Here is a 19,893-nt window from a genome sequence, read left to right as displayed (position 1 = left end):
TTCAAATGTTCTTATTACAAAGAAAAAATAAATTTTTGAGATAACAAATAATTACCCTGATTTAATCATCACACAATGTATACATGTATTTAACATCACATCACATAACATCCAATAAAGATGTACAATTATGTGTCAATTGAAAATAAAATAAAACTTTTTAAAAACCAAGCACAATGTCAAGATCCAATGGTCTTTCTTAAGTAGATGAAGACATCTCTTCTTGTCTTGAAATATTATTTACCACAACAACTATATCTCTGTACCAAATTGAACTCAGAAGCCTTATCTATAAAATAGCTATCTTTATTCCGTTACATGCCACAATATAACAAAATTCTTAAAAGAAAAAAACCCTGAAATATATATGACTGACTCTTTTTGATAATTAGATTAAGCTTGATATTTTATGCTATTTTAATTATAATTTTAATATTGAATTGTTTTGGAATAATATAAATGAAGAATAGAATATTATTCAGTTAATATAATCAAAGGAACAATAGAAATAAAAGTTTATATCTGATATATGTGGTTTATTGATATGTCAAAATAGAAAATAGATTATAACTAATATCTCTATTTTGTATCTTTCAGCAGAATAATCAAACCAATTGTCCAAGAAGACAATTTCAAGTCTACGGAGGCTAGTTTTCTCCCAGTCTCCTAGAAGGAACAGAGTTACCTTGTTCAGATTTAACTTTAGCCACTGTAAACATTGCTACAAGATTTCAAGTCTGAGACTAAATTATCCCATTCAGTTCTTTACAGCATCAGTCAGTGAAAAACAGCCAATCTTCACTCCTAGTATAGATCCAGTCACTGTTATACAATGTACTAGAACAAGGAAAAATAGCCCACATGAAAACATCAGACAAAAATAAACAGGAGATTAAAGTCATTACAATGTTTAAATTGCACTGAAATCTTTATACACAATAAAGGTCAAAATGAGAGAAAAAGTTCTTACCATTGGCAGGCAAGCAGCCTGAACTGAAAGATATATCATCAATAGCAATGACTTCATCCTGTTCATAAGTTGAAGTCATTTGACCTTGAAAAACAACCTACACAAGAAAAACAAAACAAAACAACAACATAAAGCAAGGAACATTACTGTCTCACAGTGTTATAAAAGAGAGCCTGCAATAGGAAACATGTCACTCTGTAGAAACACTTGAGTGACCATGCCAGTTCCAGGTCCAAAGAAATCAAAGCAAACACTCTGAAAAAGAAATGTAGGGTCATCACTGTATCTCAAATGTCTGGCATAGGATAGGTAACATGTTAGTGAAATGCAGCAATACTCACCTGGATTTTTCCCTACAATTATCTCCTATGTTCAGTTCCCATGTGTTCATACTGTTTCACATTTACCAGCTTTTGGATCCATGCTCCATCTTGAGATCCAGTTCTTGGCATTTTGCAATTGTATCCCATCTTTCCCTTTGGTTCTCTAAATCTTATCCACTCTTGCCTTAGATGTCATCCTCATGCTATCCTATTGCACATTTTCTGCCATTGTCTAAACATTGACTGGAAATGATTGTTCTGTGACTTATTGTTAAAATGACTGAACGTGGCCTGTCACAGTGCCTCACGCCTGTAATCCTGGCACTTTGGGAGGATGAGGCGGGTGAATCACTAGAGGTCAGGAATTCTAGACCAACCTGGCAAACATGGTGAAATCCCGTATCTACTAAAAATACAACAAATTAGCTAGGAGTGGTGGCGGGCGCCTGTAATCCCAGCTACTCAGGAGACTAAGACAGGAGAACAGCTCGAACCAGGGAGGCGGAGGTTGAATCGCTGGAACCCGGGAGGCAGAGGTTGCAGTGAGTGGAGATCGCACCACTACACTGCAGCCTGGGTGACAGAGCAAGACTCTGTCTCAAAAAAAGAGGAAAAAAATGACTGAACGTGACATTATGATGTGGAGCCCATCCAAGACACCACTAAGAAAAGATACTCTGGTATGATTGATCTGAGAAACTTAAAAAGAAGCCACTCTCCGATTTTCTAATTACCCAAATCGATAGAAAATTGGCATGTTGATGGTAGACATTATCCCATCCGTATTAATGAATATCACTAATGTTGGAGGCTTTGTTCATGGATGTGATAAAAACATGTGCATTATTCAGTCTTGTTTACGACATAAACATTGTATTTCTCAAGAAGTCGGCCCAGATTTTTAGGTTTACAATTGATCTAGATGCAGCAAAACATAACAGATCATTTTTCTATGGTAAATTATTTCGTCCCTGTACAATATGCTGTACCAATACATTTCCTTTCAAACCATATGCTATCTACCACTCTATTACAAATCCACCGAGAAATATCCACGACCTACAGAAAAATCTGTCAATAGCCCTAAGAAAGTCATATTCTCTTTATACAAAAATAAGTGTAACTACTTAGAAAATAGAACCATGTTTCAAAGGACTGGCAAAGATTGTGTAGAGAGAGTTTTATACAGAGGTGGTATAACATAGTGATTAAAAGTATGGCTAGAATCTGAATCCAACATATAGCTAGGATCTGAAACCAAGTAGTTTGATTCAAAATATATTTTTTCAAAAAAAATATATCATATATGTAGTTATATAATATACATTATATAATTTATATCATATATAATATATGCTATGTTATATCATATATGTTATATATGTTATATTATAACATAACATAGATTAATATATATTATATAGATAGATACAGATATTTTTAATAAAACTACTTGGAGATATACAATATATAACATAAAATATTATATATTAATAGTATATATTAATAAATTATGTTATATATTAATAAATACATAATAAATTTGTAATATATATGTTACATATCTCCTTGGAGATATATATCTCCATATATATACAAATATTATATATGTGATATAATGTATATATTATGGAATATATATATATAATATATACGTATATGTATAAGATACATATATGTATTGTATAGATTTTGCATTTGTATGTATACATACATAAAATTGTGTATTATATACAGATTATATATAATATACATATTATATGTTATATTTTATATGTTATAAATATATATTTTATATATAATATGTTATATATATTTATATAATATACAAGTATTAATTATATTATATAAATTATATAATACATAATTATACTATATTATTAAATATATATGTATAATATACATACCCAAGTTGGTTATATATAATATATAACTACATATATACATCCAAGTAGTTTGATTCAAAATATCTATTTATAATATAGATAAATTATATACTTATTATATATTATATATATTTTGAATATATATATATGTATTTCAAATAAAACTATTTGGTTTCAGTTCCTTGTTATACTACTCAAGAGCAACAAGACCTTGGAGAACTTATTTAACATCTCTGTTCCTCAGTTTTCTTCTTTGTACAATTGTAATGATAAAATGATGGCCTACATGATAAGGAAAAATGAGTTGCAAACATGTAAAACAGCACCTGGTATATAGTTAGCATTAAAAAATGTTAGCTACTGTTATTGTAACATAGTTATTAAAATATTTAAGCTATTATATGAATTGTGTGTTTGTAAGTAAAAATATATTCTTTACAAATTAACATTTTATTCTTTCTGAAAGCTTTTTCATAGAGATAGTCCCTAGCTGTTGCTGAGTTAAGGATATGTCGACAGTCATCATATTTTTAAAAAGAAGTAGAAATAAGTGTTAACTATATCACATGTCTCTTGTTTTTTTTTTCTCCACACTCCTCACCAAAAAAACAACATTCATCTTCAGGGTCGATAAATCAGAAACTTACATTACAAATGTTAATCTCTTTCCTGAACTCTCCTCCCCAGTTTCCAAAGTCTGCTGGAGATTTTCACTCAGATGACACAAGTCATTTATAATTCACAACACTTTGTCCTTTCTCCTCGGATTGGAGCTCTCATCTCACTCTCATTTCCTGACAATGGTACCAGAAGACTGGTGCTCTCCAATGCTCAAAACTCCAAACTGACCTTGAGAGTCCCTTTCTCCTCCATTCTCATTTCCAATGAGACAAGCTCCATTAATCCCTATTTTCCTTTCATTCTTATTTCCTCTCCCATCTCCTCCCCCTTGACTACTAAAGTAGCTTTTAAATTACCTTCTTGCCTTAATCCTCTCCTCATTAGAGTTTGCAATAGATATTACATATTTATTTGATTCTGTTAAATTACATGTTAACTTGGTATAACTGATGAAACGTCATTGTGAAAATTCGCTGCCATTTGAGTCCACTAGCCTAGCAGGAAGGAACATTTTTCTTAGGGAAATAATTATTTCTCTAAGTGGAGGGAAATTTACTAATGGTTCTATGTGGCTATAAAACACAAGACCCATCAGGCATAATCAAATAGTCTAGCTAAACAGATTTAAATGAAAAGAGTTGACAAGGATTTGGGTTAGAATCTGGAAAATTAGCTAAAGAAAGTGGAACCCCAGGATGATTAAAAAACAAGAAAAAATAAAGGCAGGACGTAGTGGCTCACGCCTATAATCCCAACAGTTTGGGAGGCCAAGGCAGGCTGATCACCTGAGGTCAGGAGTTCAAGGCTAGCCTGGCCAACATGGCAAAACCCCATCTCAATTAAAAATACAAAAATTAGCCAGGTGTTGTGGTACACATCTGTAATCCCAGCTACTCAGGAGGCTGAGGCAGGAGAATTGCTTGAACCCAGGAGGCAGAGGTTGCAAGCTGAGATGGTGCCACTGCATGCCAACCTAGGTGACAGAGTGAGACTCCATCTTGGAAAAAGAAAATATATATATATGTAGGTTCTACGGAGGGCCCTGGTCAGAGCTGTGTTGCTGTGTGGTAGTTGTATTTTTAGGAAAAGTAGTATCTAACACACATTCTTTGTTTTCTCCAAAACATCAGCAAGATTATTTTCCAAACACCCACCTCATTTTAATAACGTTGGAGGACAGATAGGTAGATAGATTTTTTTTTAAAGGAGCAAAGCAGCAAAATAAAAGTGGATCATAGGACAGATGATGGAGTTCCGACACCACAGAAGTCAGGGACGGCCTGCACTAATCCGACAGCGAACATGAAACAAATTCCTTTCACCCCAAACATTTTAAGAGAAGATGGATGACCTCTGAATAGAGGTAAGCAGTCAGCACTCAAGCCACTTGATTTAAATGTTAGAGGAAATGGTGATGACATATGGATAATACTATCTGGATGGCATTGATACAGGAGCTAGAAAGAAATTATTTAGGCAGATAGTGAAGGTAAAAGAGTCCTTGGCAAGGCTTCCCTTCTACCAAAAAGCAGCCCAATAAATTATTTTTTCCAACAAAGAGCAGCCTGAAAAATCAAGCTGTAAACATAGATAAGCAAGCTGAAAGCTTGCACAGGTGGATGCCGGCAGTTGCATCAATAAAAAAAGGCTACCTGGGGGCCAGGCATAGCCAATATAGAAGCTCCGTCTTCCCTTTTATTACCACATGCACAGTAAAGAAACAGGCAACATGGCACCAGCCAGTTAGAGAACCCATCTGCATAATAACAGATTAGGGTGGGAAAGGCCATCTTTTTGTGCCCTATGCAAATAGCACACCTACCCCTAACCAGTTTTTTGTGCCTTATGCAAATAACACACCTAGTCTGACCAATCTTTAGTGCACCATGTAAATCAGACACTGCTTCCTCAAGCTCATCTATAAAACCCCCCTGCATTTCGCCATGGACTGGAAACCCATTCAGGATCCCTCTCTCTGCAGGAGAGAGCTCTTCTCTTTCTTTCACCTATTAAACCTCCATTCTTAACCTCACTTCTTGTGTGTTCACGTCTTTTATTTCCTTGGCATGAAACAATGAATCTCAGGTATCGCCTCAGACAATGAGACTGCTTCAGCGTGAGTATAAACATTAGAAACATTTATGGTTATATGTATTATGTAAGAGTTTTCTTAATTAGTAGTATGCATTCATTTCTCAAGCAAACATTTGAGACACAAAATGATGACAGTAATTATTTCCTCATCATGTGTTATCATAAATATTATTGAATTAAAAGGGAAAATACCTCAGATAATGATTTTGAAAAGTGACGGTAAAATTTTAAAAGTTAAGGTTAAAATTTACATTTTTTAAAATGCAAAGCTCATCTTTTGTCTTTATTAATAAATACTATTCTTTCTAAATAGGAGGCTGCTGAGAACTCTCCAGCGTTTCTCAATGAAATATCAAAGAAATGAAAAGTAAATAATAGCGTGTTAAAAATGCTTCAGTATCTTTTTATACTTAAGGCACTGATTGTTCATTTAGTTTAACAATCTAGACATTCAACGTGAAAATTACAGTCAGTGATATACTTAGTAGTAAGGGATAGTATTCATTCCTTCTTACCCATAAAACTGTCACATGAGCTTCTTTCAAGAACAACAACAAACAGGAGTGAAAGTGTTACCGAAAGGAAGTCCCGATCCAGACCCCAAGAGAGGGTCTTGGAGCTCATGCAAGAAAGAATTGAGAGAATGTCCATAGAGTAAAGTGAAAGCAAGTTTATTAAGAAAGTAGAAGAATAAAAGAATGGCCACTCAATAGACGTTCCCGAAAGTAAGAGGAGGAACGCGTCCACCCTAGGTACAATACTTGTTTATATACAGGATAAAAAAAGATCACAGGGAGATGTGCTCTGCTATAATCTTTTGCGATAAAGGATTAATTTTCTTAATTACTATATTTTGCAAGAATCGACATTATTATCTATAAAGCAAAATTAGGAATGATTTTGTTCTCAAGGTGTCGGGATACCAGGACACTCCCAAGTCCAGGTCTGTTTAGTAAATGTTATCAATCTGTTCCCTTAACAGTAAACATCTAGAGGCTAGGGATACCTAGCTTTCTGGGGATGCAACCCAGCAAGCTCATTTTCCTAGCCCTCACTCAAGATGGAGTCACTCTGGTACTAATGCCTCTGACAAAAGAAGGTTTCACCTGAATTAGGGGCTACATTTCTACTGCATGTTAAGTTTGTTTTGTTATTTCTCTCCTTGAATATTTTAGGACAACAGTAAAATTAATCGCTTATGTCTGCAATTTTTTAAAAATGTGATTGCAATTAATCAGCAGCATGCAATGCCTAAAATTGTTGTTTTACCCAGCACAGCAGACAAAAGAATATATAATAAGTCACACACAACAGATTTGACCAAACTACAGGTTCGGCTTTTTTTCCCCTATGTATTCTAAATCCCTGTAATGCTTAACATAATAAAAAAAGTTATTATGGCTCAGTGACTCAGTAATTGAGATCTGACATCAAACTACCTTAGAGTCTAAGCCGGTATGGGATTTAGTAGGTTATTTAACTCTCTAAAGCTTGTAATTCTTGGAGTAAATCATCTTTCTACCTTAGAGGATTTTTGTGAAGGGTCAATAAAATTATGTATCCAAAGAAGTAAACACAGTGCCTTACATATAGTAAGTGCTAAAGAAATTTTAGTTGTTATTATTCCTTAAATATCTTCAGAAACTCTCTGAAATGCTTCCGTCTTTGCTAAGTAGATAAACAGCAATCCTTGTGTATGCAGCAGCATTCCCTCAGAAATTAACCTGCTTCAATTTCATTAAAGGAGAGACCTAGTCATTCACAGATGGAGGTGATAAAACCCCCAGGTGAGCATCAGCTACAGAGGCTTTGTCCTAAGCCCATGCTAAGCTGGGATCCAGCTGGGACCGAAATCTCCTATTTGGACATTTTTAAAGGAAGGATGCATGGCTTTTAAACTATTAGAAGTCAGCATGGAAAGGAAATGGCAGAAAATGAAATAATTCTCAGAGGCTTGTAAGTTGTCGAGGCAGCAGATACTGTCTGGAGACTCTGATTACAGAATTCCCTCGAATAAGCCCCTCACAGAATCTTTTCAGGAGTGAGATACTAGATGGTGCCAGGCCGTATTACAAGTACAGCACTTCTCTGTGGCCCACCAAACAAAAGCAAATGAACATCTGCTCACTTGCTGACAGGACAGAACTAAAGCATACCTGCAATCCGAAAAGGCTGGTGTAGCCGAGGTATCCTGAGAGAGTCATATAGTCTCCTAATTTTTGCAAAGCCTTTAAGGTAAATGCACTGTTTTCACATCAGCAATAATGTATTTTGGGATATAAAATTAATATATTGCACATGCATCTGCTTTAGTTGAAGCCACTGGTACATTTAAAGCACTCAAGTGAATTACCTTGCTGCCTCAGCTACAGTCGAATCACCCTGGGTATTACATATTCTGGAGTTTTACTTTTTTTTTTAATTGATCTACTGCACATATTTAATCATCAGAACTCAGGATGTATCACTCGAGAATAGGAAGCTGAGCAAAACAAGGACGTTATTTTGAAAGGTTTGACCTACAAGATACAGCAAGTTCCAGTTCTACTCCACACTCTGATCTCTTATGCTTCTAATAGAGATCTGGACCCCAAAAGACATAGACAGGTCTAAGAAGGCACAAAGGTTGGCAAAAGTAGTTTAAGACTCCCACACCATCAGGTCTGTTTCAAAGTTAAAAAGATGTGTAAATAATGATGGAGTCGACCCATAGATAAGATTCTCATCTTATTATTAAGTGTCTACAAGAACAGAGAGAGATGGAACTTCAGCAAGATCAACCTTCAGTCTACTCAATGTGACTCAATCCCCATAAACACGATCTTGGCCCGGTTTTGTTGCTTTTGTTGTCGTTGTTGAGACAACAAGCAGACACAGGGAATTAAGAAGAGAAGGGTAAGAAATAAAATAACTTCTCCAGTGGTTAATAACACTTGAGCATCTACAGCAAATTAAATATATTATTGGTGCTCAGGGGGTATTCATTCTGCATACCACAGCCCTTGAAAGCCACAGATGTCTTCAGGGCCCAGGGACACACAGTATCCCCTGCCCACACCTATCAATAATCTTCCCTTAACATGCTGTAGGGAACATTTCCCTCATTGTACCTACCACATCCAAGAGATCCAAATTAATATTTCTTAAGTGAATGAATGAATTGTTGATAGAAAGACTTAAGTGCCTGATGACTTAAGATGCCTTTCCAACCACCCACACCCCCAACACTGATATTTGACTTCAATAGAGTACAGTCTCAGTCTCTGGTTAGTGTTTCCAGTGGGAGTTTCTCTGAAGTCCTGCCATATAGGTGTCATTTAACCACCTGTTAAGGGATTTTTTTGTAGCCTTCTTTTGATCCCCATTAAGTTTATCAAAACCTGAAAATTCCAAATTACAGTGATTTATGATCAATCAATTAAGAAACTATGCCATTCTTATATCTTATAATTCAACTTTTACAATGAAGATCCTGTTCATTTAGCCATTCTTTTTCTCTTAGCCACTCAAAAGAATCAAAGGTAAAATTCAATCCAATTTAATCCCTATATTTAAGCAAGTGCTAAATCCACCATATAACAAATGATTTGATTTATATCAAATTTATAACATTGATTATTATATCATTCTAATAATAGATGATAAAAAAACCGACTTGGGTTAAATTGACTCACAGAGAAGGATTAGAAAGTTTTAAGGAATAAAATGCTTTAAAAATCTCATGTTTAATAGGAAAATTTTGTTTGATTGTCCCAAATGTTAAAATAGGCAATACTGCTTCAAGAACTGGTAATAATCATTAGATTATCATTTCAACCATGCATAAGTTTTATTAGGCTGCATAAATAAGTTGTGTTTTATAGGCTTGCATTGACTTTAATTCTCTAAACTACTTTAGAAAATAAAGGCTGTGTTATCTATGAAATGAATATGACAATTATTCTACTTCAACAGCATTTGGAATAAGTGTTTAAACATTCTCCTTCCTCATTACCCAGCATTCCCCTCTCTCAAAAGCATGAAAAAAGTCTGGAAGGAAAAAGTAATGAAAAGAAAGAAGAAGCTGGAGCAGTAAGAAAAGTAGAGAGGAATGGAAAGAGTTCAAGAAATTAGGAGGAAATTAAAAGGTTGTATTTTACTGATATATCAGTATGTCTTAAAATATATCACCTTTAGTTTTCATACATACAATTCAAAACCTTATTGTAAAAGTGTCTTTCAGGGTGGCTAGCCATCCCAAATTGCCTGAGATGTCCACTTTCAGCACTTGAAAGTCTTGGGAAATCCCTCAGTCGCTGGCAAACTGGGACGGTTGCCTTACTTTTAGTTCACCTGGTGTTAAAGATCTGTATCTTATTTTTTCTTTAAGGCCATAGTTAGAAAATAGAACACACATACCTGAAAGCTCTGTGAACTCTGGATTTTGATGACATTTCTCTCCCACTGATTTGGGAGTGCAGCTGTGTTTTGCCATAAATGCTGAATAGGACCTCCACATGCAGTTTGAAGCCCAACCATTAATTTGCCACTCACTTGGCTGGAGAAGTAATAAAATGTAATCTGTGAAAGACAATTAGTACCCAAACAGTTATGATAAAGAAGTCCCCAAATGTGACAACATATTTAAAATGCTGTGTGCTTTCAAATACCTGGCAGTCATGTTGATCATTTGTCGGAAGGAAAACTCTGCTTCTTAAACTTGAGGAAATAGAATCCACTCTGGACACCAGTAAAAGGAAGTGAGCTATCAGAAAGAAGAGACAGAGTACAAAAAAAAAAGGAGAGAGAATGAATAAGACCTACTATTTGATAGCATAACGGAGTGACTGTAGTCAATAATAATTTCATTGTACATTTAAAGATAACTAAAAGAGTGTGATTGAATTGTCTGTAACATAAAAGATCAATGCTTAGGGGATGGGTACCCCATTCTCCATGATGTGATTATTGTGCATTGCATACCTGTATCAAAACATCTCATGTACCCCATAAATATACACATCTACTATGTACCTACAAAACTTAAAAGACAAAAAATAAAAAGAAACAACAGACAATGTGTTAGATTCAGAGTGATCACTGGCGAATTTAAGACACCAAGTGATAATTCAGGCCCACATCCTCACTAGATTAATAATTTTTTTTGTTTAAAGAATAATTTAACCACATCATTTACTTTTGCAAACCATCTGATATTTTTACTTCTTTCTATTGCCCAGTGATACAGCTAATTGCAATTATACTCCCTATAATATGATCATGGACTATAGTTTACAACGCAATTTATCACATTTAACATAGAAAGATACATCCCTGCAAAGATGCTATCTACATTATACTATCAGGACTGCCTACCAAAATAAGCAATTCAATGAAGACTTGTGACAGAGCAGGAGCACCATTATCTTGGACAAACACCACTATTTTAAGCTCCAGCTCCCTTTCTAATCTCATGCATTTCAAATAAATCACTTCTAACAATAAGCAGCTAGAAAGAGCAGACAGTACAATACAGATAAAACAGCTGCATGGTGTAAAAACCAAACTTCACACTCATACAATGGGCCCAAGTAAAACAGTGGGCCCTAATAAGCACATTCCTTTCTCTTTAGGTTCACTAAGACAGGGAAGCTAAAAGCAGACTTGGGGGGTATGCCTGCAGTTGCAGAAAGATGTATGGGGACACAAAACTCTCCCTCCCAGATAAGCAAGACAAAGAGACACAGAAACATTCTGAGCCTGTGATAAGCTCTCCCGTCCTAAAATACTCTTAGTCTGTAAGAGAGAGGGCTCTTGACCTAACTCGGCCAGAGGCCCCTCTCAGGTTTATTCTTTAAAATAAACCTGTTTCTGACTGATGAGTCACTTTTCATGTTTCTTTTGTCCTTCTTCAACTCTCACAGCTTTAGAAGAGACCATTGCTCACTGTACTTTTGTTCAGAAAAAGTTGGATCAGATAGTCCCAGCTTTTCCTAGGATTATGGAAAACAACTCTGAGCCCTGATGCTTTCCTATGCCCTGCAGTATGGATAATACCTGTGGACTCTTATGGTTTAGAAGTCTGTAAAATAAATGTTGCGCATTCCCTGGGCTCTCATAGATTTCCTGTAATGTTTTATGCAGGTTCAAGCATATAATCTGAAAACCATTGTCTTCTGCCACTTTATTTCATGTGCTTCTCTTTGTCAAAAGGAATGAGAAATATGATGATGATGACTATGATGACATAGCTACCTCAGTTATTCAGTGGTATTTTAAAGTCAGATTGGAAATGAAATCTAATTGTCACATCATTAAAAGAATCAATAGTAAAATTATGAGACCTAAGGAAGAAACCTCTCTTCCCTACTCCTATTCCAAAACTGCATCCTAATTAAGCAGCAAACAGTGACATTAACGATTGCTTATGAATATAGTCAGAGACATAACTGAAATAACTGTAATAACACACGATTATTCTAAGAATATACTTAGTGGAATTATTATGTAAACACAATTTAGATGAAGAGCGGGTATCATGGTGATGCAAGTGGACTATCATTAGTTGGCTCCTGCAGCAGGTAAACAAATGTTAAGCAAATGAATAATCAAATAAACAGAATAAGTCATATGCATATATTATTGTAAGTTTATTATTATTAGCAATACAAATGGTAATAGCATTCAGTCGGCTCTAAATTGTTCTTTATAAACATTCAACTACTAAAAAGAATCCCTGAGATACTCAGAAAAATGATTTTTATTTGTCAATATTACCTAAATTATTCATATTTTTTAAAGCTTGATATTAAAAATCAGATTTGACACATTAAGTTATTAAATAATAAAAGCAGCATTTTTAAGTGATATTTCTCAACTCACACATTAATAAATTATTTAAATATTTAAACAGAGTGTTTCATAAATAAAAACTGTCATTTGTTATGTGTTATGGCACTATAAATTATTCTGTATTGTATCAAATATTCAATAAAGGTCAATCTTCAGGTTATAGTAGAAAGTAAAGGTTTAAATTCAGAAACAGCTTGATATCTTTTGACCTTTGTTCTAGTAATAAACTTTTTCTTTGTATGGGGAAAAAATTGTTCAAAATGCACCCAGTGGCAATATCTGTTTTCTATGTTTAATTTTAACTTAGTGACAATCGCGATTTTTTTTAGTGTGCACTTCATTTACCTTGCTCCTTTAGTATGAGTATAGAATTTCCTGAATTCACAGATGGAGATGTTCCCTAAAGAAAAATGTCACTTTATAGAAAGTTCCCTGGCTTTCCAGAGAACATTTTTTATCATGGCTGTTTATGAGTTTAAGAGAAAAAGGCAAATCTTTGACAGCATAACTTTTCTCCACATGACCATCCCCTCATTTAACACTCACATCTACTACAGCTCTAACCAGCCAGAAAAGACTGCATAAAGCTCTTGAACAACAAAGTTTATATTGAATATTTTCTCTATAAACCTCTTGTACTTCCTTTAGCAGCCCAATATTACAGATATCACACGCAAACACATAATCACCATTATCATCATATATCTCCATTAATCTCTACACCATCCTCATTATAGCTTGTTTACATGATACTTAAATTCCCATGTTGTGCCTGCATTTATAAAAGTCAATGCATAATGTCTTTGAATCACATGTGTAACATAATCTTGTGACAAAGGGTTAATTATTAAAATGACGAAATAACATAAATAGCCCAATTTCATTTACAGTCTTAAATGTTTATGTTAGAGGACTTTTAAAAATACTTTTTCTCAGTTACTGGTTAAGTATTGGAATGAAATCCCAAGTTTGATGACAAAAAAAAGGAGACATATAAAATATGAAAGCAACAAAAACCATGAATCAAGGTTTGAGAGCTAAATCCAATAACTTTGGCAGTGAATTCCATCAACCTTGATCTTCAGGAAAGATAAGGAAGAATTTTCGGTTTCACTTTCCTCAACCATTGATGGGCAGCCTTGTACTTCCTCCATTTCCCATATTCTGAGAGATTAATGGACCTGAATGTGAGCAGGAGAGACATAAATCCTGTTGCATGCTACAGAGTAACCAATTGGTTCAAAGGAACTCAAAAAAGGAGAATTTTAACAGTGAGATAATATCAGTTCTCAAGAACGTTCAAAAAAAATCAGGCTGTAGGAATGGATCATCATAACAAGATCCAAGGCTTGCAGCAAATGTTAAAATGTCAAAACTTATGGAAATATGAAAATGCACTAATTTCTGACAAAAAGCATAGTTTAATTCAGATAATACAGAGCAAATAGTAGTATTAGATACAAACCTCTTCAAGTTGATAATTTGACTATTTATTAAATTCTGTTTCCTTTGAATCATAAGTTTTGACTCATACCAATTTATTAAGCTAGCAAGCTCAACAGAACCAGGTAATATTTGCTAAAATAGTATCACTTAAATAATACCCTCAAATAGTAATCCCTTCTCATTACTAGCAAGTTGTACATGGATGCTACCATATCCACTTATGTCTGACTTCAGTGACAAAGGGCTATGTGAGTCACTTTAGGAGATGATAAAATATATAGTAAACCACAAGAGTACTGTCAATGAAAATGCCAGAATAGAGACCTCTGAAACTTTTGCCCCCACAAAATCAATTTTAAAACTGGCAAAAAAGTCAGAATCAACTTGTCTGGAACTCTGGAAATCAGCCAAGCTTTTTGGGAATTTGGAGGGCTTTTATTCAACAAATGGCTAAATCTCAGTTTTAAAAAATGGTGAGCTTTATGGGCTTTAACTTGCCCTAGTCTCATTGCCCACTCTCCAGTTTCACATTTAACTTTGAAAAATAGCAGCTTGCATTCCTGTGCAGCCTGGCAGCCACAAGAATGAGTAAAATGGTGCTAGACCTTTTTCAAAGCCTCATTCTCAAATAATTGTCATTAGTTGATCTGTCTTTTGGTTCCCTGAAAGACCACAATTAAAACGCCATCTGAAATTGACCATAATAATAGCTTGCTCAGTATAAAATGCTTTTTCTACATAAGGGGTTTGTTGAAAACAATTACCAGCAAGTGTTATAACTTCATAGTCACCTGAGGCAGTGTGTAACAGTTGGTGAAAATAACAAACTAATAGAATGAGACATTGATAGAGAATTTTAAAAGTTCCAACATATCCCTGCAAATCTAGCCAGACATGGGCATGTGTAGGGCTGTACACATGCTCTGGAAATACCTGAAAAGACCCTAAGCCCTAACATCTGGCTGATATTGAGGCTCTATGAAACCAGGAAATGGAAGCTAAGGCAGAGTTATCAGCTGCCTGGATGAGTATGGAAAGTGCACCCCAACATACACACAGAGTCCCTCAGCAAAACATAGAGATTTATTGGTCCCAGGCTGCTTTGGTCTGAATGTTTGTGCCCCTGCACACACACACATTCATATGTGGAAGCATAATTTTTGGAGATGAGACTTTTGGGATGTGAGTAGATCCTGAAGGTAGAGTCCTCAAAGATGGATTTAATTCATTTATACAAGAAGGACTAGAGAGTTGCCTTGCCCCTTCCACCACGTGAGAACTCAGCAGGATAGTACTGTCCTATGAACCAGGAAGTGGTCCCTCATCAGACACTTCAATCTGCCAGTGCCTTGATCTTGGACTTCCCAGCCTATAGAACTGTGAGAAATAAATTTCCATTGTTTATAATCTATGCAGTTTATGGCATTTTGTTCTAGCAGCCAAAATGGACTAAAACAGTGACATCTAAGAGACTCTCAGTAAAGTCACTAAATTAACAACAAAACAACTATAACTACAACAAACAGTAACAGAAGCAAATGTGTGGGAGTTTTTGGGAGACTGAGCATCTGATTTCCAGAGGTCCAAGAGTATATTGTTTTAAATGTCTAGGATTTTTTTTTTAAGTGAGAAATGCAAAGAAACAAGAAGATATCTCCCATGTAGAGAGAAAAAAAGAAAAGCAATCAATATACAATGTCTCTGAGAAAGGCCAGATTTTTTAGACAAAGACTTTAAATCAGTTATGTCAAATATTTTCAAAGAGCTAAGGAAACTATATATAAAGAACTACAGAAATCATAAGAATAATGTGTCATAAAATAGAGAATATTAATAAAGAGGTAGATATTATATAATCAATTATTATAATCATTATATAACTGATAAAAATCAATAATAATAACAGGTTATGGGCACAATATGTAATGATATAATTTGTGGCAATAACAGCATAAAGAAGAAGTGAGCAGAAGTATATAAGATCAAAATTTTTGTATATTATTAAAATTACACTGGCATTAATCCAACCTAAGTTTTCATAGATTAAAATGTTAAATGTAATCCCTAAGGCAACAACTAATAAAATAATTCAAAAATATATAGTAGAAAAAGAAAAGGATATTAATATAATACACTAGAAAATATCTATTTAACAAAATAAGGTAGTAATGGAGGAACAGAGTAATAAGAAAAAAACATAAGTCATACAGAAAACAAGTAGGAAAATGGCAAGAAACAACCTATCACTGTGATGATAGGTGTAAATCATAATTATATAATATGCAAATAGATTAAATTCTTAAATCGAAAGTAAGAAGTTGGCATATTGTATAAAAACATGATCTAACCACATGTTGTCTACAAGAGACACATTTTAGATTCAACCACAGAAAAAGGTTAGCAGTAAAAGGATATAAAAGACATACTATATAAACAATAACAAAAAGAAAGCTGAAATGGCTATATGAAATTCAGAAGAATGATTTTCTTTCTTTTCAGCTTTTAAGTTCTGGGGTACACGTGCAGGATGTGCAGGTTTGTAACCCAGGTAAACGGGTAAACGTGTGCCATGGTGGTTTGTTGCACAGATCAATCCCTCACCCAGATATTAAGCCCAGCATCCATTAGCTATTCTTCCTGATGCTCTACCTCCCTTCTCCCCTCCTGACAGGTCCCAGTGTCTGTTGTTCCCTGCCATGTGTCCATGTGTTCTCATCATTTAGTTCCCACTTATAAGTGAGAACATGTGGTATTTGGTTTTCTGTTCCAGCATCAGTTTGCTGAGGATAACAGTTTCCAGCTCTATCCGTGTCCCTGCAAAGGACATGATCTCATTCCTTTTTACGGCTGCATAAAATTCCATGGTGTATATGTACCACATTTTCTTTATCCATTCTATCACTGATGGGCATTTGGGTTGATTCCATGTCTTTGCTATTGTGAACAGTGCTCCAATGAACATATGCATGTATGTGTCTTTATAATAGAATCATTTATATTTATTTATACCCAGTATGTGCAGTAATGGGATTGCTGAATCAAATGGTACCCAGTAATGGGACTGTTGAATCAAATGGTATGTCTGGTTCTAGATCTTTGAGGAGTTGCCACACTGTCTTCAATAGTGGTTGAACTAATTTACATTCTCATCCACTATGTAAAGCATTCCTTTTTCTCTGCATCCTCGCTAGCATCTGTTGTTTCTTGACTTTTTAATAATCACCATTCTGACCGGTATGTGATGGCAATCTCATTGTGGTTTTGATTTGCATTTCTCTACTAATCAGTGATGTTGAGGTTTTTTTTCATATGTTTGTGGGCCACATGAATATTTTATTTTGAGAAATGTCTGTTCATGTCCTTTGCCCACATTTTAATGGGGTTGTTTTTTTCCTGAAAATTTAAGTTTCTAGTAGACTCTGGATATTAGATATTTGCTGGATGGATAGAGTGAAAACATTTTCTCCCATTCTGTAGGTTTTCTGTTCACACTGATGATAGTTTCTTTTGCTGTGCAGCAGCTCTTTAATTAGATCCTATTTGTCAATTTTTGCTTTGGGTGCTATTACTTTCAGTGCTTTCATCATGAAATCTCTGCTCGTGTCTATGCCATGAAAGTTATTGCCTGGATTTTCTTCTAGAATGTTTACAGTTTTGGGTTTTACATGTAAGTCTTTAGTCCATCTTGAGTTAATTTTTGTATAAGGTATAAGGAAGGGGTCCAGTTTCAATTTGTTGCATATGGATAGCCAGTTCTCCCAGCACCATTTGTTAAATAGGGAATCCTTTCCCCATAGCTTGTTTTTGCCAGGTTTGTCAAAGATCAGATGGTTGTAGATCTGTGGTCTTAATTCTGAGTTCTCCATTATGTGCCATTGGTCTATGTGTCTGTTTCTGTACCAGTACCATGCTCTTTGGGTTACTGTAGCCTTGCAGTATAGTTTGAAGTTGGGTAGCATGATGCCTCCAGTTTTGTGCTCTTTGTTTAGGACTATCTTGGCTATTTGACCTACTTTGGGTTATATACTAATTTTAAAATAGTTCCTTCTAATTTTGTGAAGAATGCCAATGGTAGTTTAATGGGAATAGCATTAAATCCATAAATTACTTTGGTCAGTATGGCCATTTTTACAATACTGAGTCCTCCTATCCATGAGCATGGAATGTTTTTCCATTTCTTTGTGTCCTCTCTGATTTCTTTGAGCAGTAGTTTGTAGTTCTCCTTGAAGAGTTCCTTCACTTCCCTTGTTAACTGTATTCCTCTGTGCTTTTTTCTCTTTGCGACAATTGTGAATGGAAGTTCATTCATAACTTGGCTATTTGCCAGATGTTAGGATATAGGATTGCTAGCAATTTTTGCACATGGATTTTGTATCTTGAGATTGCTGACATTGCTTATCAGCTTAAGGAGTTTTTGTGCTGAGAAAATGGAGTTTTCTAGATATAGAATCATGTCTGCTGCAAACAAAGATAATTTGAGTTCCTCTCTTCCTATCTGAATATGCTTTCTTTCTTTCTCTTGCCTGATTACCCTGGACAGAAGACAGAATTGTTATTAGAGACAAAACAGGGCATTTTATAATGACAAATGAGTCAACCAATCAAGAATATGTAAAAACTATAAACATCTCTGCATGTAAAAACAGAGCCCTGAAATGTGTGAAGCAAAAGCTAAAATAATTGAAAAGTAGACCATTTTACAATAATAGTTGCAGACTCTAATACTCTACCTTCAAAAATAAATATATAGAACTATTAGATAAAAAATCAGCAAGAAAATAGAAAACTTGAGCAATTCTATAAACCAACTAGACCTAACAGATACATAAGGCACACTTACTCTATCCAACAACAAAAGAATATATATGATTCTAAAGCACACACAGAACATTCTCCAAGAAAGAGAATATTTTAGGTCATAAAACAAATCTCAATACATTTAAGAGCAGACAAATCATACAAGTATGTTCTCCAGAAATAATAGAATGATTTAAATTAATAACAGAATTAAATTAGAAAAATTCACAAATACGTAGAATTAAATAACAGTCTCCTAAATAACCAATAGGCTAAAGAATAAATTGCAAGAGATGTTAGAAAATACTTTACATACATGAAAATAAAAATACAACATATAAAAATGGATGGGATGCTGTTATCTCAGTGCTTAGTAAGAAATGTATAGGTATAAATGCCTAAATTTAAACAAGGAAAGATCTAAACATTAATAATAAGAAGCTAAAAGAAGAGCAAACTAAACCCAAAGCAAGCAGAGGAGGAAAATAATAAGTATTAGAGAAGAAATAAATAAAATAGGAAATAGAAAAACAACAAAAAAATTAAGAAACAAAAGTTCGTGGAAATATCAATAAAACTGACAATCTTTTCACTAGATGAACCAAGAAAAAATAAAATTAAATACTCAATTTACTAAAATGAAGAGTGAACAAGGGTCAGAATTTCTAAACTTACATAAATAAAAACAATTACAAGGGAATACTATGAAAAATTTTATGCTATCAAATTAGATAACCTAGATGATGGGCAAATTTCTAGAAAGATACAAACTACCAAAACCAATTCAAGAAGAAATAAAAAATCCAAATAGACTCTAACAAGTAAAGAGAATAAATTGGTAATCAAAAATCTTTCCACAAATGCTCCAGCATGAAAGGCTTACTAGTAAATTATATGAAACATTTAAATGATTAACACTAATACT

General features: G+C 34.4%; 1 protein-coding gene across 3 annotated transcripts in view; it reads right to left on the bottom strand.

The window, feature by feature from the left end:
• Positions 1-19,893, bottom strand: part of MALRD1 (MAM and LDL receptor class A domain containing 1) — a 930,868-nt gene that overhangs the window by 615,919 nt on the left and 295,056 nt on the right. For all 3 annotated transcript variants that reach the window (XM_050804020.1, XM_050804022.1, XM_050804021.1), the window contains exons 3-5: positions 10,544-10,638; positions 10,293-10,454; positions 971-1,067 (exon numbers count right to left, since the gene is read on the bottom strand). In XM_050804020.1, the coding sequence (XP_050659977.1) occupies positions 971-1,067; positions 10,293-10,454; positions 10,544-10,638 (354 nt within the window). The remainder of the gene's footprint in view (positions 1-970; positions 1,068-10,292; positions 10,455-10,543; positions 10,639-19,893) is intronic.

The sequence above is a fragment of the Macaca thibetana genome, chromosome 9 (genome assembly GCF_024542745.1).
Source record: "Macaca thibetana thibetana isolate TM-01 chromosome 9, ASM2454274v1, whole genome shotgun sequence".
Classification (NCBI taxonomy): domain Eukaryota; kingdom Metazoa; phylum Chordata; class Mammalia; order Primates; family Cercopithecidae; genus Macaca; species Macaca thibetana.
The sequence above is the reverse complement of the archived record's forward strand: the minus strand, read 5'-3'. Positions and strand labels throughout refer to the sequence as shown.